The sequence below is a fragment of the Branchiostoma floridae genome, chromosome 16, assembly GCF_000003815.2.
Source record: "Branchiostoma floridae strain S238N-H82 chromosome 16, Bfl_VNyyK, whole genome shotgun sequence".
Taxonomy (NCBI): domain Eukaryota; kingdom Metazoa; phylum Chordata; class Leptocardii; order Amphioxiformes; family Branchiostomatidae; genus Branchiostoma; species Branchiostoma floridae.
The window spans coordinates 4511756-4533640 of record NC_049994.1 but is presented as its reverse complement, the minus strand read 5'-3'; the positions used below and the strand labels follow the sequence as shown (position 1 = coordinate 4533640).

The following is a 21885-nucleotide window of genomic DNA, read 5'->3' as shown; positions in this document are numbered from 1 at the left end:
GATAGACCTAAATATTCGCAACTGGAAAAGAAATGAAGGAAAAAAACGTTACAGAAGTCCACAAATGCATTGGAAGAAATGGTTTGCATCAATTTATACTCATATTTCGACTTTTTACTAAGCAATGACCGAGTCCAAACACCTGTTCAACAGTCATTGCCCCCTATAGGGATTTCCAATTCTACGCGTCACCCCATTGGTTGAACCCCTCTAGGCACTGACGACATCACGGCGCTTGCGCACTGTGGTTCTTCTCGCACCCGGGTGTTCAGGTAAAGCGGACAAATTCTGCTGAAGTAGCCGGAATATCCGAGCGTTATCAACGTAATTCTTTAACATCGTGCGGTATCTTCTCTCGAATTTCTTAGATGAAACGTTTATCTTTCTAAAGAGTGAAAAATCGTGCGATGTTAAGGTTATTTACGGCTTTGATGCGTTCTTGAAATCTTGCTTGTATCCAGGGGTCACACCGGTAACGACCGCCCTCCATTTTTGTTCTCCAGGTTTGTTCGCAGTTCGAGCCACCTTCGCGTGTAGCACAACCACAACCAACATGTACTCCTTGGCAAGGATCGCTTCCCAGTCTCTGGTAGGTTTTTCTGCACAGTTTTATAAGATTTTCATGGAATGAATGCCGTGAAATTGTACTTATTATTTCTTGTCGTGGGGCCGGCTGCTCAAGGTTATCGATCGAACTACCGGGAATTTGCCCGACGAAAAATTAACTGCTATTCAAAAACTGGGTATAGTTTACCACGTTATCAACTGTGAACATGGTGCGGTACTAGAACAGTGTGATATGAAGTCATTTGGGTGTTATGTATTCATTAAAATCAGTGTTAAACTAACGCGACCTTCATTTTCAACCCATGTCATTTGAAACAGTAATGGCGGACACGCCGGTACAGGTCAAAGGTCAACCGAAATCTAGAACGTTTCTCACCTGTGAGATGTGTGTCAAAATCGCCTTTTAGTTATTGCTAGAAAAGTGAAAATATTTTATGTTGACAGGATAGGTTTTGTCACTGGTTAGGGTACCAGGGCTGGAGAAACAAATTTGCCCCTCCCCTTTGCAATTTCGCTGGATGGGCTTGTTCTCATGTAAATGCTTTAATCAATACGGACGAACAAGTAAAGAAATGGACTGAGTAGATGTATTGCAATGGACCCACTTTGATATGTTAAAAATGACCAGATGGCAGGTACAAAGTATGTGTCAAGGTTTCAGCCATTTAGTATGCATGGATTTTGAAAGGGTTATACATATATACTGGTTACAATTGTCATCTTGGGGTAACTTTTTAATATATTAGACAATAAAAGTTTTCTATGGATTCTAAATGTCAGATGAAAAACTTGTTACCACATGGCAAGTGTGGTTGCCCCCCTCCCCCATTTAATGTCTCCATGGCTAGTCAAGGGCATAAAGGCACTGTGACCCCTGCCTGCCATAAATAGCTCTACCCTTACAGTCTGTTATGGTTAGGTATTGTGTAGTATAGCTAGAAATGGACGTGCTAATTAGATGATGGTAGATTAGTTTGGTAAGCTTTTCCTTATTTGGGATTTTTGGAATGGGCATACTATGTACAGAGAGCAAAGTTTTGTACAAATATTTTTTTGAGATTTTCTGAAAGATCAAAAAGTACTTGTGTTGTATTTTACAAATGAAACCCTTTTTGAATTAATGTATCATTTTCTTTACTGAAAAAGAATGCTGTTAAAAAAGTTGTGAGAAAATGTGTGTTCGTTAATCTGAAAGGGAAAAAGTTATATTGACGAAAAGATGACAACCCTTTTGTTATGACATTACAGCAGTCCGGTCTTGTTGCATAGTTTTGACTGGACTAAACACTATCAACATATTGTATGTATTGCACTCCCTCACCTTAACCATACTTTATGATTTTTCCCGCAGGTTGCTAATGGATCCCGTGCGCTGGTGAGGCCCCTAAGCAGTGCTGTCACCTGCCGGCAACCTGAGCAGGTAAACTATCATGAAAATAATTGTGGCAAAGAGATAGATACAAAATACTAGTATTAGTTATTCAACATTTTATTAAAATGTTTATCCATTGAGTTGATATGTAAATTTGATATAAAAGATGAGGAATTCTGATATTACCACCTCAAAGTTGTGGGATGTATTGACCATAACACAAACAGCTGTAGAACACATAAACAGTACATAGTAGATATTGTTGCAAGGTAATGAAGGCATCTGTAGTTTTCACCCCATTGGCAGAATGGAAATAAACTTGTTTTTCCTCTATGTACAGCTGAATGGAAACAGACCAACCATAGCAAAGTTCCAGGGACTCAGCACAGAGATGACCAGTGTTCCAAGCTTCCCCCAGGTAACCAGCATTATAAACATTACTACACCATAAAAGTCTTTGCTTCAATGCAGCTCTTTGGTACCATGTTGCATCTTTCTATGTAGTTTGCCTGTTGTCTCCAGAATGAACTGTTAGCATCCATGATTAGGGCTGGGTACTGGTACAGGAAATTCAGGCACATGTTCGGTTCAGGTCCAAACGATCAGGTCTAGACATGAACCTGAACCTGGATCCGATTGTCTGAAAAGTTTTAGATACTCGTTTCGCCTATCCCCGTGTAAACGATGCTGAGTTTTTTTTTTCAGGTCCATTCTTTTCGGACGGGTCCAACAAAAAATACGGTTTTGTACCCAGAATGCTGTACCGGTACCCACCCCTATCCATGACTCAAAGAAAACACTGTTCTACATGACACTACATGAAATGCATTGCGCAAGTACATGTGCTACTTTCAGGTTTTGGAACTAGCACCAGTTCTTGCATTAGTGTTAGAAATTATTAAGCTGTAACTTGTGACTTATTTCTGTCTATTTTGATTGTTTCAGATTGTCCGAGGTTTCCAGACGTCCGCCGTCTCTCGTGACATAGACACCGCAGCCAAGTTCATTGGTGCTGGCGCAGCTACCGTAGGGGCTGCCGGGTCTGGAGCAGGAATCGGAACTGTATTCGGATCCCTGTGCATTGGTTATGCTAGGTGGGGAACATTCTTTTATAGTCTAAAATTTCTTATTGACACACAAATTTCTTGAACCTATTGTTTATTTCTGCCTCAAATATTTCTTTGTCATGATGACCAAAATACAGCTGCACCTTGTTTTTTTTATTAAGAAAAAAACATTATACGGTCAGTTATGCATTGAGATATGATAAGTTATACATTGAAATATTATCAGTTATACATTGTGAGATTGATCAGTTATGCATTAGGGGTGGACTCGCTATTTTGATTTGAAGATTTTTCTACAGAGTTACCTCCAGGGTAAAAAAGAGGTTATATTTTATGTAAGATTTCCTGTGTATCGGTCAACAATATAACTTAAGAATGGCAAAATTTTGACAAAAAAAAAACAGAAATTATCAGATTTTTGACCCCCTTGGTGACTTTCCATGGCATTGCAGTGGAAGCTCCAGTTTTGATATCTTGTGTTCAGTATATACTATGGTCACGACCTTTGGGTGGTCGATACCTCTTGTGCTCTAAAAAGAAGTGACCAATCCCATAGCCCAGTTCTTATCCATCAAAATGTAGAATTGCAAATCAAAGACATAAAACTGTGTCAGACTGCAGCCACTTTTCATGGGTCCTATTCCTAATTGCCATCCACCCATTGGTTGAACTGTTAATTGTGATTGACAGTCCAGAACAGCATACTGATAAAATGTGTTCTTTTTTTCTATTTTCCAGGAACCCATCTCTGAAGCAACAGCTGTTCTCGTACGCCATCCTGGGGTTCGCCCTGTCCGAGGCCATGGGTCTGTTCTGCTTGATGATGGCTTTCGTGATCCTGTTCGCCATGTGAGAGAGTCTCGGGCTGCTGTATGACATAATGTTTGGCTAGACCAGATTGTATTTCAGAGTCTAAAAAAAAGGTTGTATGAATGAGTTAGTCACAGATGCTGTCCACCACAGGGAGAAGATATTGTACCCAAAGGATTGTAAAACAAAAGAGTCAAACACTTTAAAGTAAAGAAACAATTTGACGAATATGTCTGATTTCTTTCCTGTAGCGTATATACTAAGTTTGTACATCCATGTCTGTCGTACCCTGTTGCGGCGCACTACCACCCCAGTGTCATGTGAACCACATCCGTTTTCCCCCCTTGAATACCATCCAGACTTGTTGGAATTAATAAAAGCGATGTGGACAAATGTGATGTGCTTGAACGATCATTTTTAAGGGTGCTTTGGGTATCAGATTTAACCCATCTAAACTTAGGATTTGAGAAAGAATTTTGGGCTTCTCTTATCAAGTGAAGATACATGGCACAGAAGAAAAGCAGGCAAAAAAGAGGAAGAACTAAAATATTGGTCTTCATGAAAGTGAATGTTGACAATGGACAAGACATCAGACCATGATTGGATGGGAAAGTGGGAGGAGGGGTGCTGACTTGTTAGAAAGTTATGGTGTGGGTGTTGATCTTTTGTGTAACAAACCTTTGAGCAAGACTCTTCTACAATGGGTGACTTAGCAGTGCTAATTTCTGACTGATTGTTGTAAACATACTATTTGATTAAATTGGACTCTTTCTTTCCTTGCTGTCTTTTATTTTTTGCTGAATAAAGCTTTTGTTTTTGCAGTGAGAACAATTTTGTAACTTAAAAACCCAGTTACATGTAGGAGTTCTCTGCTAGCAAGTTTTCAACATTGAAAAATTTGATACTGCAGTTTTGGCCATCCTTCCTCAAATGCAGTCAAAACAGAAATGGCTAGCCATGAGTCTGAAAATCTCAATGAACAATGAATATATGCTTGAAATCTAAGTACTTTCTGTATAGTGTATAGGTCCAGGAAGAATTGGCAAGGTGCATGAAGCACTCTGAAGGTGGGTTCACATGTGCGTATATATTTAAGTCCGTATGAGGCGCGCATGGGAGTACATTTGTATTTACCTCCCACAGGTCGTTTGAAAAATAATAGAAATTGGACAAACTTAAACAGGTAACATGTTAGACGTGTTAGCTGGGTCGCTAACCATACTTCTCGGTCAGCTAACTCATCTGGCATGTTATGTATCTATATTTGTACTATTTTTCCCACGACCTGTGGAGCCTGGTAGAGACTAAGAGCTTCATACGCACCTCAAACGGATTTGAATATATACGCATGTGTGACCCCACCTTAAGGGGTTATGGATACAGTTTGGACAAATTTAACTCCCCTGGCAAAATATTCTCCACAAAGTCCACTTAGACTGGTGTAGAGTGACTTACTGGGAGGAAATGTTGCCCTTCCCCACGACTTGCTCTCCTTGCCAATTCTCCACCCTACCAAGGACGTTAAATGAGATAAAACGTTCTTGACCCTACCCTTGCTGAATTCTACCCTTTGGATGGGGTTGGTGGTACCTATGCACTACCTACCACAACATGGAACCGTCAGTGGAGCCCATCCAGTAAATGGAATAGAACATGTTGGGTGATACAGTAAACTGCAGCAGTACAACTAGTATAGTGGCTAAATGTAGTTCATAGGCCTTTCATTACAACTGGACAATGCAAAGATTTCCATACACCCAGCATAAGAGTTGGGTTCTCTGTTTTTCCTAGCATGTAAAAAAATCCATGACATGGAATGGTCTATGTCGAGACATGATACCATGACTTACACCAAGCTCCTTGCTTTTTTTGTAAAAAGTATGCTCAGTGCAAGGCCATTGACCACTTCTAGGCATCAACTTTGTGAAGATACTGGCTGCTAGGCTGAAGATCTGCCCAAGGCTATGGAGGATAGGGAAGGATGGAGGGAGAGAGTCATGGCCATCCGTGCAACCAGCACGCCTGGATGAAGATGAAGCACTGAACTACGCTCACTGTAGCATACACACAAACATGGTACATTGATAATTGATGGTGCATTTTTGCCTCTAAGGTAGTTGCGAATGTACAAGTAAATTATAATGTAAGGTAACTACAAGTACTTGCAATGCAGCACACTACAGTTTCAAAATAGCTCTGGTATGAACTGGGAAACAGATTTGGGCAATTCCTTTGTGGTCACATAAGGAGGTTGTACTGCATAAATAAATCAAAAGGTGGCATTCCTGAGCAGAGTCACCCATCAATGTCATGGTGTCACAAGATTAATGATCAAGTAGCCCTAAAACAGAAATCCTGTGGTCTCTCTATGTTCAGCTACTTGGACCGCGTGGAGTACTGTAATATTACCTCGAGCGTATTAATTCCTTCAATAATTTCCTTCGATCTGACCAAGGAGCTTTTATCAGATAAAACTGATAAAAGCTCCTTGATCTGACAATGGCTGGTGACACCTTATTAGTCATCCGTCAGTATGTCATCGACACCGCTCATTGCTGCCACCTACCGATCCTTTTATGAAGTGCAGCCACCTCTTTGACCCCTAACATTCAAGATGGCGGACTCACGGACCGGTGGCGAGCGTGTGATGCGGAAAGTAGACCTGGAACAAGACGTCCTGACTAACGAGGAGCGGACAATGATGGACCGAATGAACGCTCTACAGGCGGCCCGTGCCATGGAGAGAAGCAGGGCGAGATGGTTCAGGAGAAATATCTTTCTGGGGCTGGCTCTCGGAGGAGTTGTTCTGGGGACTTGTATCCTACACTACAGTGTTACACAACAGTAGTGGCGCACATGGTTTACGTACAAATTTTTGCTTTTTGTGTCATGATAAATGTATGTCTGATAAAGTTACAGATCGTTGATAAAAGTGTGTAGACTGTAGGTGAATAATTTGATATTTACGTCTTTGAAATGATCTAGAAGCTGTCATTTTCGATTTTTACGCAACCAGGACAAAATGGGGAGGGGGGCATTTTAGCATTATTATATACCAGCAAGGAGGTTTTCTCCTTGATACTACTCCATAGGCTGTAATGTCTTGCTGCCATGGAAAAATGTTTGCGGTGATCTTAAGTTTGTGGTGAAGCGGCCACCACGAAAACAGCGCACGAAAATTTCTTCATTTACAGTAACCTCCTTGAAAGTACAGTCAAACCTGCCCAAGACGACCACCCGGGGGACCGGGAAAAAGCGGCCGATTTGGACAGGTTGTCCCTGAGAAGAGTTTCGACTCAAAACATGCCCGATTCAAAGTATGAATGGTGTCCGTTGTGTTAAATCTAAATGGCAAATAGCAAGCACACTGCACGCACGCAATGAAGCGAGGACAGGTCTTTAATGTCAAGTACAACACGCACACTGTAAACTGTAAATTTAACCCCTAGCTTTTATCAAGCTTTTATAAGATACAGTGTTTTAAAGCTCAAGTTAGTCAAGTATTTGTACACTAACGTTTTAGACAGTAAGGGAACTTTGATGTTGTCAGTTACCATACAAGCCTTTATGCTTCGCTGTGTTCTTGATCTGAAATAACTACGGTGCACCTTTCGATTTTGATGCCTGGTACGTCCCAATAGCGTACTTACCCATGGATGAGAGTACAGTACAGTTGGACAAAAGCACTCACACACATCTTTCTTAAAAAGGTATGAGCTAGACAGATCTTTCTTAAAAAAAGTATGAGGCTATATACGTTTCAGCAATCGTTCACTTTATAATGATATAGATTTAGAAGAAAAAAAACTTCTGTAACAACCAAATTCGGATTTTCTTACAACGATTTCGGCACAAAATCGCGCTAGTTACCATAAAAGATCGATGAAAACCTCAATTTTGTAAATGATGCGGTCGTTATGGGTCCCAATTTGGGCCGGTCGCTGTCGTGTTGGCCAGGTGGTCGTTAAGAAAAGGTTGCTTAATGCTTACGTCAATGGGAAACAAAATCGGGACCGAGAAAAAGCGGTCGAAATGGCCAGGTGGTCGCTGAGAAGAGGTGGTCGCTCGGGCAGGTTTGACTGTAATTGGAAAATAGGATAGCTCTAGTCGAAGCTAGGTACTTATTTTTCACCTGAATGAAGTGATGAAAGTCGTGTTAAGTGCCTTTCCCAAGGGCGCAAGTTCAGTGACACAGTAGGTTTTAAACTCGGGACCTCTTGGGATCAACCCCCAAACGCTGCCATGCGATCTCACAATCACTGTTAAATGATTTAGCTTGAAGTTTGTCGCATCTTTCCTTCATACATGTATTACCTTAACCTTGTACCTCAGATGGTTTCACTATGTACAGAGTTCGACAGGAGACCTTCGACGACGTGGTGCCAGCCAGCAAGGAAGGTGAAAGTTCAGGGGGCAGCTAGATGCGGGTCACGTGCTGGGGGTGAAAGTTTGCTGTGGGGTCATACGCAACAAGATCGAGAGAACAAGAAATCAGTCTACAAAAGAACTATCGTGAAATAACTGAGTGTTTTACCTCAGAAAATCATGAAAAGCAAAGAGAAGTTGTTATTGGACTGGATTGTTAGTACTACATGCAATGAATTTGTTACTTAGCTATAAACGGACACAGTTTGAAATGTAAAGAGTTGTCGCAGAAAAGCAACCTACTTGTAATGTTATGATTTCTGACAGGGACTATATAGTATAAGGTGGTGTTTATGTGATGATAGAATGATAAGAAGGAAAGCTGGTAAGTGATTAACCGGTGTCCAAGCTTGTGGATGTATATTCTCTATGTACCCAGTTGTAGTTTTGGCTTTATAGTTAATGTGTAATTGCTTTGATATGTCTGCTGTGATTCAATTTCGCGGCAAGGAAAAAATGGAGTGTTCACAGTGGTTTTGAGACTGTACAGTAATGGAAACACCCTTACAGACAACCAGTCAGAAACCGCCTACTAACGACTTGTCAAGGGTGCACAGATGGACAGAACAGTCGTATTCAACACATCATGATACTGTAAAGTGTACATGTATTTAGTACGGACATGTAGCACATAGACAAGACTGTGGGTGTGTAGAAGACATGAACAAAACTTGTCAAGGTAATTTTGAGTTTGAAGTTTGGAGGTCAAAAACGACAAAGTTAACGTAAAACCACAGCATTTACAATATCAAACGTGAAGTTCATATGTAGACCCATCACATAAGGCAATGCCAAAAACATGAACATTTTGCATAGATTTTTGCATACTGTTATACTATGCTGTATGTAGATTAGCAATGAAGTCAATATTTCTTATTGTCTGCCATTGAAAGCAGGACTTGCATGTAGTACTGTTAAGATAAACTGATGTCAGCCCACCATTTGTAAAAACCATTGTATTGTACATTTATGTCAGAATTGCTAAAATATATCACACAAGCAACATGGAGCACCAGTAGTTCTTGCTCATTTATACATGTACAGCTGAAGTTTTTCCAAGTATCAGTACTAAACAAGGAGTTAATAAATTCAACCAATGCTGCATGTTTGTCAAATTTTTGTTTTTCTGCTTTTGCGTTTCTAGGTTTTGAAGGAGGTGGGCTATTTGGTTGGCCCGTTGTTTTCCCGTCATGATAGAATACTGTTGGAAGATGCCGCAATAGGTTGAAAGACAAAAATTAAGAGAATTGAATCTTGAGTTGAAAAAGCTGTGTTCATAGAAGGCATTCTGGATCAAAGTTGAGCTGTAGTTTCCAGCACAAAAACTGGACTTAACAAATTTTTTTTACTGTCCAACTCTGGCCTTTGCCAAGGAATGAGCAATACGCTGCTTCTGTGACATCACACTATTCGAACAGAACATGTACTTGATAAAAAGTGGATCGTAAGTTGCAGAAAGTCTATAGCGCCCCCTATCACGGGTTTTGTCTGCATACCGTGATATCACAGAAGCAACGAATAGCTCATTCCATGACAAAAGGCTGAGTTTGAAATTTGGGTAAGTCCACTTTTTGTTCAACTTTGATGCAGAAATAAATCCTCAATAAGATGAAAAATACTTGCTTATTTTATATGTCATTGGTTTTTAAGAGGCTTCTATCTAGGTCCCTCAAATTGTGACTGAGATATTGAAAACGCTATGTTTGTAATAATTCTGAAGTTTTTGAGAGAAATATTTCAAGCGGACATGCCCATTTCGAGATAAAGGAGATATGATAGCAGTAGGGAACAGATTGATATCCACCTATTTGCTGAGTCATTGCATATGTGAGAATTATTCATGACAATTTATGTATTTTACAACTTCTGTAAAGATACGTGGAAAGCATCTTTGCGATTTTCGATCCCAAAAGACAACAAATTGCAATGACCAACCTTTGATTAGGATACATTGTATAAAGATTTAGAGTCCTGGACATAAAATTGTTATTCTAGTGCATTTCTGAAATCCCTGCTTTTTTCTTAACTCCCAAGGGCATTCAGGTGTTCATTTGAAAATACCCCTCCTATTTTAATTGTTTCCCAGCCTTATTGGCATGCATTAATAACTGTGTCATGAAATCCTATGCGCCTCCCATATTTTTCTAAATATCTACTACTAGTTCTCAGAACAGTTTTAGTTTCAGTGCTTAATTTTAGAAAAAGGAAGTCAATTTTCTTTGGACAATCTAATGTTTAAACACCCCTTCTGAAAAGGAAAGTTGGTATCGTCCGGGTGTAAATCCCGTTACGTCATCCTCCCGCAGGTCACCTATGGTTCAGCGTGACGCAACCACTAAAAGCGTCAAGCAGTTTGCTATAATAATATATCCTGTTTTTTTACCAGTTGTAGCATCCAGGACGTAATTTGTGTCATAATTCAACACAATTATGTAAACTAGATTTTTGGTTTGTTTGAAAATTATGGTATTTCAAAGAATTGTCTTCTGATCTAAGTAAAGTTTTATCAGCACTGTAATCCAGCGGTGGTAGGTTACGCTGGCCAGTTCCCAGAATCGTCCGCCATCTTGTTTTGCCGTGATTGCCTCAGTGTCTGAAGTTACCAGGTATTTTGGCTTCTTTACTTCACACCAAACACACAGAGACACTCAACAACGCGACCCTAACCTTTTTAGAAACTCAATCATTTATTTTATCCATTTGTGTGTATGAAATTATGGCTTTGGGTGGTGTTTTTTTCGTGGTTTCAGAAGCTGGACATCGCACAGTGGTGACTTCCGCTTTGGTTTCCGTCGTGCGTTCCCACCTTTTCCGTATTCAATAATCGTTGCTCCAAAAATAGCCCAAAACACGGCTTAGGTCTTAATACGATTTTACTTTCCAGTACGACATGTTGTTTGTCTGAAGTATGTATTTTACGACAGTATAAGTTGTTTTGGGGAGTTCCCGTGGTCGTGACATATGCACGGTTGGTTTGTTATCGATGTGTTTATTTTTATGGCACCATGGTGCCCCCCTCCCCAATTTTTCTTCAACTCACTCGCAACATCGCAGCAGTAGAAGGCAGCAGAAAGCCATTTTATGTCTTCTGTTTTGATATCGCAATTTGTGATGATTTTTAGGGTTGACAGATTTGCAGAAAATATATTATCATAACCCCTTTCACAGAGATCAGAACACATGTGCGGCGACAGGAATTCTAGGTAATATGTCAAAGGTAGAGGCCCCGATAAACGAAAAAGAAAACAGTCCTTGTGTCTGCCATTGTTTTAATTTGAATAAGAATGTCTGTCTGAGCGGTTCTGTTTCCTTTTTCAAGGCCTTTACCTTTGACATACAGTATTACCTAGAATTCCTGTGAAAGGGCTTACTAGTAACGTTACTGGTGGCAGGATGGTCTTGTAGTTTGATAGGATTGTCGACTCAGATACTAGAGGTACTGAGTTTGAATCCATGACAGGTCTCGATATTGTGACCATGTAGTAAAGACACATAGCACCAAAGCTCCTCATTCGATTCAGGCGTAAATAAGTACCTTAGCTTCAGTTAGGGACATCCCTTGGATAAGGAGAGCTTTTAACTCAAGCATGTTAAAGAACCCTTGGAGAGCCACACCTCAAGCACGTTAAAGAACCCATAACACTTATCAAGGAGGATAGGGGTACCATCCCAAAATTTCTCAATACACACTCCATAGTACCATAGGATATATATTCACTCCATAGGACAGTACCAATGCTATACTACATTTAGAACTACAGGGCTCGAACTACTGGGTGCATGTGCCCCCAGGTGCACCCAAAATTGGAGCTGTGCACCCAATTATTTTGTGCACTCAAATATTTTCATGGGTCTATGTATGTAAAGATATCAAAGTATACCAGTATACATCATATTCTTGACATGTAAGACAATAAAATGTCTGTCATGGAATTTGATAGCATGTAACTGAGTTTTGTTATTAGGTTTTTCTGACATTCTACTTACATCCCCTCTTTCAACCTCCTTGATTTAAGTGGTGCACCCCCTTTCAACCCCCTTGATTTAAGTGGTGCACCCCAAAAGTGCACCTAATCCCCAAAATGAATTTCGAGCCCTGAACTACAAACTACATGTATCATAGACAACAGTATACATGTATGAGTTACATGACGATTTGGTCTCCTTTTTGGATTGTACCAAAAATTGACCTATGTTTGTGGATATAAAAAGACAATACATGTATATATGTATTTTGAGGATTTTAACATGAGGGTGTTAGTAATTGAAATGCGAGCACATTTAAATTTTGTAATGAAAAGTGCCCCCTCAATTGAATTATTTAATGGACTAGTCCTTTGTGTGGGTGTGTATTAGCCCGTCCCATGGGTGCACCAGCCAGTTCCCCACGGCATGAGTCATCCACTAGTTTGAGCAAGGTAAATACACCCACGGGGAAACACAAAGAAGCAGGAAAAGCTGCAAGGACACCATTCCCTTAGGGTACACACGTTAGAGACTGTAAGGTATGGAAGCAATGGTACAGTCTCTTGTCCTGTTCGAAAGCATTGGACTTGGAGGTTGTCTGTGACAAAGAACAGATCTTTAGGCTAGCTTGTACTACTAGTATAACTTTGACTACAATGTCCATGTACCACAAAGTTAGGGATTTGAGGACACAGAAAAGCCTATTGTTTGATAGATTCTTGAAGTATTAGTCAGAAATACTGTAATTCTTTAAATTTTCACTGCTGTTTTATGTTCGCAGTTGTTATCGTGAAATTTTCACCGCAAACTTAATTTTGCTGTTGTTTCCATTACTGAACAGTTTGTGATTATAGTTATATTGAGAAGTTATGACCACTGTTAACACTTCATTTTCTCTTTACTGCGGAATTAAATCACCTCGAAATCAAAGGTATTACAGTAGTTGTATACAATGTATTTGTTTGTTGTATGTGTTACCTACCTAATCTCCAAGCAGATCCTACAGTGCCATAAGATAGTGTCAAAGCTGGCCAAGGAGTATAGCTGGCCAAAGGCAGTCAAACAGGCGACCTATGATGGGTTTGATACTATACTACGCCACCGTGGATCTGCTTGGAGATTATTACCTACAGTACCTACCTACCTAGTCTCTTGACCTCCAGGTCGTTGGGGGACAAGTTACTATGTATATCTGAAATTTGATGCAGCAGTCCTTATAGTCCCTATATGTGTAGTGTATGGTTTGAATTTTAAACCAGATTGTGACTTTTTGGCTGTTGATACATAAACACAGTCATGTATTATGTGTTGTTTTCCGTCTCACGAGGGTTAGATTAAGTGAAAAATTGAGAGTTAATTGGGGTTTTAAAAAAAAGAGTTAATTGGGGTTAAAAGATCAAGGACATCTATATGATGTCCTTGGTAAGGTGCAGAGAAATTGTTGCTTAGTAAGTAACGTAAATAGGAGGATAATAATAACTTTTGACGTACAGTAGAATGTAAGATAAAAGAATTACAAGTCAATCATTCATAATAATAGTCGCCAACCATACCATAGACCTGTACAAGTATGTAGAATCAATACATATCAGATCAACAGAAGTACAGATGCTATACTTAAAACAAAAGTACTGCAATGAAGGAATGAATTCAGTTATATTTGGTCAACTTGATCATAGCTCATGCAATAATGGACCTACATTTATTCTAATCTTTAACTAAATAAACATGTAAGAACAAAATAAATCCCAATTTTAACAAAACTGTAATATGAACCATGCAGAATTGAAAAGAAGATTTAATGAAAGAAATCCCTGCCTGCCCATTTGAACAAAAAGTTACTGGAAAATCACCATGATAAATTCCTGTCAATTTCAGTTGTTTTGTATACTGTAGTGTAGGTACAGAATTTGCAGGGAAATGCTGATGTTGAACATGATGGGTAATGACATTACAATATGTCATGATGAGACAACAGTGAAATGTGCAACTGGAAGTGATACTTATTATAGTTTTTTTCTCAATATTTCCAAAATTGAGTTTCAGGGGAGATCAATGAAGAAAGTATGTGTACATGTACATAAACAAAACAGGTACCTGTAAGTTGCCATGTATGTAATTTATGTTCAAATGTAGCTACATGCATCTTATTTTGATCACTGAATAACCTTAACGGATTGTCCTACTCCTACCTACCTATTCCCTTGGGGGGACAAGGTAATTGTCCAAAACCTCCTAATTCCAATTCAGTGCCAAGGTTAGCCATCAGATGGTCAAAAATCGACCTTCACATGTGTCTTCCGAAGACTTACCCGCATAAAAAAGAAACTGCATTTTTCATGGAGGTAATTACAATAAACAAGATGTATTTCTGCCCACAGGAGTGCATTCTGGGTGAGCGCCCCTAGCCCCGTCTCATTGGTGGAAGTCCCCCCGACAGAGGACCACTATGGGAGATGACGACAAACCCTTCGCGTGCCCCTCGTGTGGGCAGGTGGGTACATTTTACACTGTCATATTTCTCCTCACTCTGGTTCTATCAATACTTTCCCACTGCAGGCTGAAAGCAACAATCAGTAATATCAATAACCTTGCTGCAGTGTTATCTCTCTCTCTCTATGTTACTCGCTGATAAGATGGTTTCATGATTTCAGTACTAATACTATGATTAGATTAGACCATACTGATTTGATTATTTGGATGGCATCCTCTGGGTACCCCGGAGCTGATACAAGGGAGCAAAAAAATAAGTTGACCAAAAAAAATCAGCTTCAGTTATGAAATTATTGGTCAGGAAGGTTGACCAAATGACTGAACATACAGAGCACAGTATAGCAGACAATAAATTCTTTATTTTTTTCTTATTTTGATCTTTAGAAAACTTTGTTATTACTATTAGTATTAGTATCCAGTTTTTGATATACAAATAGCTTATGTCGAGTAGAATGAATTCCACGTGTCAATCACAATTAGCAGTTAACCAATAATAGGATGACAGTTATCAGTTTGACCAATGACACAGTGGCTGCATGCCCTTCAAGTGTTTGCATTTTTTGGTTTGATTTTGGATTTCTACAGTTTGATGAACTGAAGTTTGTTTGTTTGTTTGTTTATAGGATCAGCCTATTGATGCAACATGATTACTTAAACATGTTTTGAATTTGTTTCTGTTAAACAGAGGTTTGCGAATGAGGACCACTTGTCTGTACACAAACACAAACACGAGATGACGCTGAAGTTTGGCCCGCCCAAGCTGGACGGCCTGGTGGTGGACCAAACCCCAACACCTACCAGATTCCTCAAGAACTGCGAGGAGGTGGGGCTGTTCCAGGAGCTGTCTGGTGCCAGCCCGTTCGAACAGGACTTCAAGAAAGCGTCCGAGCAGAGTACGTCACAGGTAAGACATCCAAACTCAAGTTTATCATTCTTAAACACCAGCTAAAAAAATCTGATGGGTTGCTTTGACAACTGACTGAAATGTAACTTGTAAGTGCTTTTTAATATCTTTCTAGACTCTCGACATAAATGTGTAAAGTTTGATGAATCAGTCAGTTGTTAGTAGACACTTGAAGTCATTGCGAATTTGTTGCATAATTCAGCCCGTTTTGGGAGTGCAAAGCACATCTTTTGTATGTATGTTGTTCTACATGTAGCCTTTGTACCATCTAGGTAGCAACCCATCTGGGGAAGTGAACATTCAAACCTTACGATGATAATGTCAGTTGAAGAGCGAATTAAGGAATGGCTTCTGGAGTGCTCGGTCAGCGCTTCGAATGAGCGCTTGAACCCATTCTCTCATGTGTAGGGACCAATCAGTCAAATGTCCTGTGTTCTAGGAGGACATGGTGAAAGGGAATGGCTAGCAATACTTCACTGTAAAAAGATACCCTGCTACTGAAACAGTAAGGAAACTTACTGACCTATTTGCCTCTAGGCACTACAAGGGTCCAAAAGAAGGAATGAACACAAGCATATAAAAGTCTTAATGAAAGTAGACTTCATGAACTACAGTCAAACCTGCCCGAGCGACCACCTCTTCTCAGCGACCACCTGGCCATTTCGACCGCTTTTTCTCAGTCCCGATTTATTTTCCCATTGACGTAAGCATTAAGCGACCTTTTCTCAACGACCACCTGGCCAACGCGACCGCGACCGGCCCAAATTGGGACCTATAACGGCCGCATCATTTTCAAGATTGAGGTTTTCATCGATTTTTGATGATAATTAGCGCAATTTTGTGCCGAAATCGGCCAGTTTGCGTCGGATTTTGGGGTTAAATTTACAGTTTACAGTGTGCGTGTTGTATTTGACATTAAAGACCTCGCTTCTTTGCGTGCGTGCAGTGTGCTTGCTATTTGCCATTAAACACAACGGCAACCATTTATACTTTGCATCGGGCATGTTTTGAGTCGATACTCTTCTCAGCGACCACCTGTCCAAATCGACTGCTTTTTTCCGGTCCCCCAGGTGGTCGTCTTGGGCAGGTTTGACTGTATATAATCTCATAGGTTGTAAACATAATATGTGAGAAAATGATTTCTCATTTGTGTTTCTGGTTTTAAATCCAGGATTCGGGAGACCAGTCAGAGCCAGCAGAGACTGCACCATTACCCGCACCAGAAACCAGAGTTCCGGCTCCAGCCGCTCCCGTCGCTCATGTGGCTCCCGTATCCATGGAAACCAGCACCGCACCCACCCAACCAGAACCCACCAGAGTTAACCAGCCACCACAGGTATCCAACAAGTCTTACTGTGACATCATAGAAATCATTCAAATTCTGGAAGATCTTTCAACCTTGATCACAAAATCATTTAATTTTTTCAGTATTACTATTATTTCTGTCCATCTTAAATCCTTTACTTCCATACACTAAGAAGTACCGGATGTTTTGAAATGAAATATTTGGCTTAATTGTAGTCTTGACACTTTTCATGCAGTTTCTTAATTGATATCTTTCCACTCAGAGAGAGTGATTGATCAACATGAACATTAAAAAAAATTGGTTTGATAGGTCCATGTGGCCTTTCAATAAGGGATGTCCCTGTAGCTCAACTGGTAGCAGCCTCACAGTTGAGCTCCTGGTTCCAATTAGTTGGTAACTGGGGGATCCCAATTCAAATCTTGGGAAGAGCATCTCGATTGGGGCGGCACGTATCTTTCGGACGGGACATAAAATTAAGGTTTTAAAGAGTTGTCACAAGCAACCCTGTTAAAGTATACCCTGCAACTGAAACACCAAGGAAACTTGCTATATTTCATGCCCGTAGCCAGGGGGGGTTCGGGGGGTTCGGAAGAACCCCCCCACATGCTCAAAGGTCCACTTTTTCATGCTCAAAGGTCCCCTTTTTCATGTCCAAGATTTTTTTCAAAGGCATGACTGATTTGCATTATTCACTTATATATAGACATTTCATTCAATCCTAGTGCACAATTTGCCCCCAGAAAGTGCAGGAAATGGCTTTTCAGAGGGTCCAGCAGCGTTCCCGCCAGGTTCTTGAAAGTATGCGTCCAAATATTTGGGAGGGGCGTAATGAGCGCCGGAGGCGCGAGACGAGCGCCGCAGGCGCTCGCATTCTAGGGGGGTCCGGGGGCATGCTCCCCCGGGAAAATTTGAATTTTCAAACCCTCTAGAACACAATTTCCTGCAATTTGAGAGGATAATCATGCACTTGAGATTGGACGTCGGTTGCCTCTTTTACTCCCATTTTCAGTTATCGACGACCACCCTCTGCAAATTTTTTTCCGTCATTGAATAAAAAAATGTCTACCTCCTGCGATCGATGTTGCGCCCTCCCGCATCAAATACAGTAGTTTTCCGAGACGATAAAATAACGGCGCCATCACACTTTGTGTTTTTTTCTATTTTGCCCGATGATTTTACTCAAATTTTTCGAATCGGTGGGGTTTTACAAGGCCGCGCCGTCATTTTCTACGAGCGTGCGTTTGTTTCCTGCGACCTCAGGTAACCCCGTTTTCGGAGTGAAATCTTTGGTTGGATTTCTTTTTAAATAGACCAAGGACGTTATACATTACTCGAGGAGGACGATCTGCTGCCTCTTTGGCAGTGATCAGTGCCGATGTAGCCTTGAAGGAGTAGCCAGAAAGACGTCCCAGCGTGCTGGGCGCTGCGATCGACGATCCATCTGGGGAGGGGGGCGTGCCGCGCTATGTGCCACGGAGGCCAATGCTAGTGCACAACCGACTCGATCGACGCCTGACAACAATATTGCGGCCCCTTTTCTGCCGCAAATTTTGTCTTTTTGAAACAAAAGGAATTTTGTAAATAAGAAATAAAGTGTATAGTTTTGAATTCTTCACTTATTTACCGCGCACGTTTTTTAACTTGGATAAATGGGGAAACTTTAATAGTAAAATGTTAGCAGCTAGGGAAGAAACACAAGTTGCCAGACGACACGGGCGGCTACCAACATCACGTGCGCTAATAGTCGGCAACTTTTTTTCCCGGTGACCAATGACAGAGTGTAACATTACATTTATCGAATGCTGATTGGTTATTAAGATGATTGGATTTGGACCTGGTGGCCAATCTGGACTGCATGGGGCCGGCGGCCTGTTGTCAAAAATACCGACTGCCAATCATCTGCCCACAGCGTGAGAACTTTTGTTGAGATGTGCAGCACTCGCGCAGAACAGTTTGTTCGTTCAATACTTGTATTGCCCACAAATCTTTAACAAATACGTGAAAATGAGGACAAGTTAGTATTATGTTAATATCAGAATATAAAATCTGCATAAGATTTCTTCGAGTATTAAAGAATGCTGACTGTCAGATGTATTTCACGGACTACAAAAAATTACATTGCGCAACGGACGGCTCAGACTGGCGCGTGGCAGGGTGTGTCGCACATGGGTCCGCTAGTTGTAAAACGTGCCGCCCTCCGCCCCATGCTCAGACTACTGGGATGACCGGAAAGTGAAGAATTTGAAGTATAAATTGTAAAGGTAGGATTCCTTCTTATAAAGACAGATTTTTGCCGGGGCGCCGCAGGCGCCCGGCTTTGTCCCCGGTTTAATGGTTCGTCCTTGGATGGGTCTGCTATGGTCGCAAAATGTACCGTGCGTTTTTACGACAATTCTCAGCCCTTCTCAGCCCTTCAAATAAACGCAATGTACCGTGCGTTTTTACGACAATTCTCAGCCCTTCTTAGCCCTTCAAATAAACGTTGTAAGAATACTGTTTATCCATGACCTCTACTCGTACAGAAAACATTGCAGCGCTCATTAGCAAAGTCTAGGAAAGGAAAATGTTTCTTGATTTGCAGTAAAACACTGGTCATGTAACATTTGAGGAGTTGTCGTTAAATCGCACGGTTCATTTTGCGATAGCGTTGACGGGTCCGGGTATTTAGCGGAATAACCCGGAATAACCCGGAATAACCCGGAATAACCTTAATAAAGGATGAAAGCTACCGAAATACAGTGTGCTTTGATAAGTTAAGATCGCAGAATGCAATATTTTGGCATAAAATAATGTATATATGGCCATGGGAACAAGAAATATTACGGTTATTCCGGGTTATTCCGGGTCATTTCGGGTTATTCCGGTAAATACCCTCACGGGCGTTGACGGTGCGGAGGAGGTGAGATTTTTATCGTACAGAAATTGGTACAGTTTGTAAAGTTATCTTTCTGGAATTCGGATGTATTAAAATATAACATTACATTCTAAGGCGTAGTGTCATGTGAGTAAAATGAGCACGACATTTGACGAAAGATTTTGTGGAGGGTATACAGTCAAGTTTATTGTGCAACGATTGGAACAGTTTACGTGCGGGTGGGAGGGGGGCGTGCGTCTATATATGCAGCTGCAGGAGGTCCTGCAGGACATTTTCGATCGTAAGAGTAACGTACAATTTGAAAAGATAGTGATCATGAATTCGGACACATTGAAACATATTTCCAAGGAACGGTATATAGTTTTTTTAGTAAAACCAGTGTGTGGGGATTGACGAGAATTTAGATAGTTTAATGGTGCACTGTGCTTGAGCCGATGCGAGGCATTATGCAGGGCATTTTTGATTGTAAAAATATCGTACAAGTTGAAAAGATGGATCGGATTCTAATACATTAAAACATACATTTCCAAAGAATAGTAGAAAACAACGGATTGTAGCTAACTGTTAAACAATCAGCAAAGCAGTTGGCAAGATGTCACACCTGAACTTTTGTAGATTTTTGCTTTTTGTTGGTACTAGTAAGATGTTATGTGATCAAGACAATATTTTCTTTCTGTTTCAGTGACGCCTTAGACTGTTCTCTGCTATATATACAAGTGACACAGTAATATACAGAAACTTACAGCTAGCAAAAGTCTGTACTCAATAAGATTTTACACAGTACACATTTATACTTCTTCTGCTGAAATCTACGCATTACATTTTGCATCCAACCAAAGAGGTTTGAAAGAGAGTCCTTGATCCAACCAAATTAGACCTTGAGACCTATTAACAGATCATTGATCACTGTGCATTTTGCACATACCAGACTCAATCGTGCCACTGAGCACTGCATTTTGCACACACCAGACCAATTGTGCCACTGAGCACTGTGCATTTTGCACACACCAGACCTATCGTGCCATTGAGCACTGTGCATTTTGCACACACCAGACCTATCGTGCCATTGAGCACTGTGCATTTTGCACACACCAGACCAATCGTGCCATTGAGCACTGTGCATTTTGCACACACCAGACCAATCGTGCCATTGAGCACTGTGCATTTTGCACACACCAGACTCAATCGTGCCACTGAGCACTGTGCATTGTGCAAATAAAGTCAAGCAAAGAACACATATATTGTGAACAATGTGTGAATCTATTTTATCGGGAAAATACCACCAAGGTGACATCATTTTCAGTGGAGATAATAGAGGCAAACAATGCACTGCAAATGCTTTAATGGCAGTTGTTAACCACAGTACTTGCAGACAAGCAATTACCTGGACAAGTACAGACCTTGATGGTGTACTTTTTCAAGGAGATGCACTATACACCTACATAAAACCATCACTAAGATCTGGTGTGGAGTTCCTCTCCGTTGATGATATTCCAGACTATTTGCAACTTTACAACAATACTGTACGTGTATCAATAAAAGAGTCTTACACTGGAGACATATTTGCCACAGAAGCAGTCTATCCTTATTACACCTTAAAGAAAGCCCTAGAAGCAGCATTTGCTGAATCCAACACTTGTCTTTTCATAACAGCACATGGAATAACTGGTTCAACAGTAGCATTGTTGCACGCTGATAACAAGTATTTTGTTTATGACTCACATGCCAGAAGTCCCATAACAGCATTGCCAGATAGCCATGGCACTTCTACTTTAAGCATGCACAGTTCAAACAGCAATCTAGTTTCATTCTTGCAACAACTTAACTGGAACACAACATGCAATTTTGAGGTTGTCCCAGTACAAGCAGAAAATGTTTTCTTATCAGTTGAACCTACTGGTATACACATTATCAATCTGACTAGCAATGTTTCTTCTATGATTGAGTCAGAAAACTGCTTTCAAGTTCAACAACAACACACATACACCTTGGTTAAACCAGAGTTTGTATCTACGAAAGAGAACCTACAAACACCAAACACAGCATTTCCATTTGCACCACATTGTAACCAAAGTACTGGGAAAAACATGTGCCATGCAC

The 21885-nt window shown here is 40.6% G+C and overlaps 3 protein-coding genes across 8 annotated transcripts in view; all 3 read left to right on the top strand.

Annotated features, from left to right (window-relative positions):
* The first annotated feature begins 135 nt into the window (after nt 1–135).
* On the top strand, nt 136–4214 carry LOC118403296 (ATP synthase F(0) complex subunit C3, mitochondrial-like). Of its 4 annotated transcripts, none has more exons than XM_035801950.1 (6): nt 136–272; nt 504–589; nt 1919–1987; nt 2280–2357; nt 2885–3033; nt 3745–4214. In XM_035801950.1, the coding sequence occupies exons 2-6, from the start codon at nt 554–556 to the stop codon at nt 3857–3859; spliced, it is 447 nt and encodes a 148-aa protein (XP_035657843.1). In that variant the 5' UTR covers nt 136–272; nt 504–553; the 3' UTR covers nt 3860–4214. The 4 variants fall into 4 exon arrangements, with proteins under 4 accessions (XP_035657843.1, XP_035657844.1, XP_035657846.1 ...); XM_035801951.1 differs by having other exon boundaries at nt 230–324; XM_035801953.1 differs by having other exon boundaries at nt 268–340.
* Nucleotides 4215–6389: 2175 nt separating this feature from the next.
* LOC118403117 (cytochrome c oxidase assembly factor 3, mitochondrial-like) lies at nt 6390–9343 on the top strand. The gene is made up of 2 exons (XM_035801594.1): nt 6390–6632; nt 8149–9343. The coding sequence occupies exons 1-2, from the start codon at nt 6431–6433 to the stop codon at nt 8235–8237; spliced, it is 291 nt and encodes a 96-aa protein (XP_035657487.1). The 5' UTR covers nt 6390–6430; the 3' UTR covers nt 8238–9343.
* Nucleotides 9344–10675: 1332 nt separating this feature from the next.
* LOC118403115 (cyclic AMP-dependent transcription factor ATF-7-like) overlaps nt 10676–21885 on the top strand; it is a 19761-nt gene continuing 8551 nt past the window's right edge. For all 3 annotated transcript variants that reach the window (XM_035801592.1, XM_035801591.1, XM_035801593.1), the window contains exons 1-4: nt 10676–10847; nt 14589–14701; nt 15386–15604; nt 16776–16940. In XM_035801592.1, the coding sequence (XP_035657485.1) occupies nt 14657–14701; nt 15386–15604; nt 16776–16940 (429 nt within the window). In that variant the 5' untranslated portion in view covers nt 10676–10847; nt 14589–14656. The remainder of the gene's footprint in view (nt 10848–14588; nt 14702–15385; nt 15605–16775; nt 16941–21885) is intronic.

Coding starts and splice junctions, on each gene's coding strand:
- LOC118403296 (XM_035801950.1), top strand. CDS start 554: ATGTACTCCTTGGCAAGGATCGCTTCCCAGTCTCTG. Junction 1,988..2,279: donor CCTGCCGGCAACCTGAGCAG/GTAAACTATCAT, acceptor CTCTATGTACAG/CTGAATGGAAACAGACCAAC. Junction 3,034..3,744: donor CTGTGCATTGGTTATGCTAG/GTGGGGAACATT, acceptor TCTATTTTCCAG/GAACCCATCTCTGAAGCAAC.
- LOC118403117 (XM_035801594.1), top strand. CDS start 6,431: ATGGCGGACTCACGGACCGGTGGCGAGCGTGTGATGCGGAAAGTAGAC. Junction 6,633..8,148: donor AGGAGTTGTTCTGGGGACTT/GTATCCTACACT, acceptor CTTGTACCTCAG/ATGGTTTCACTATGTACAGA.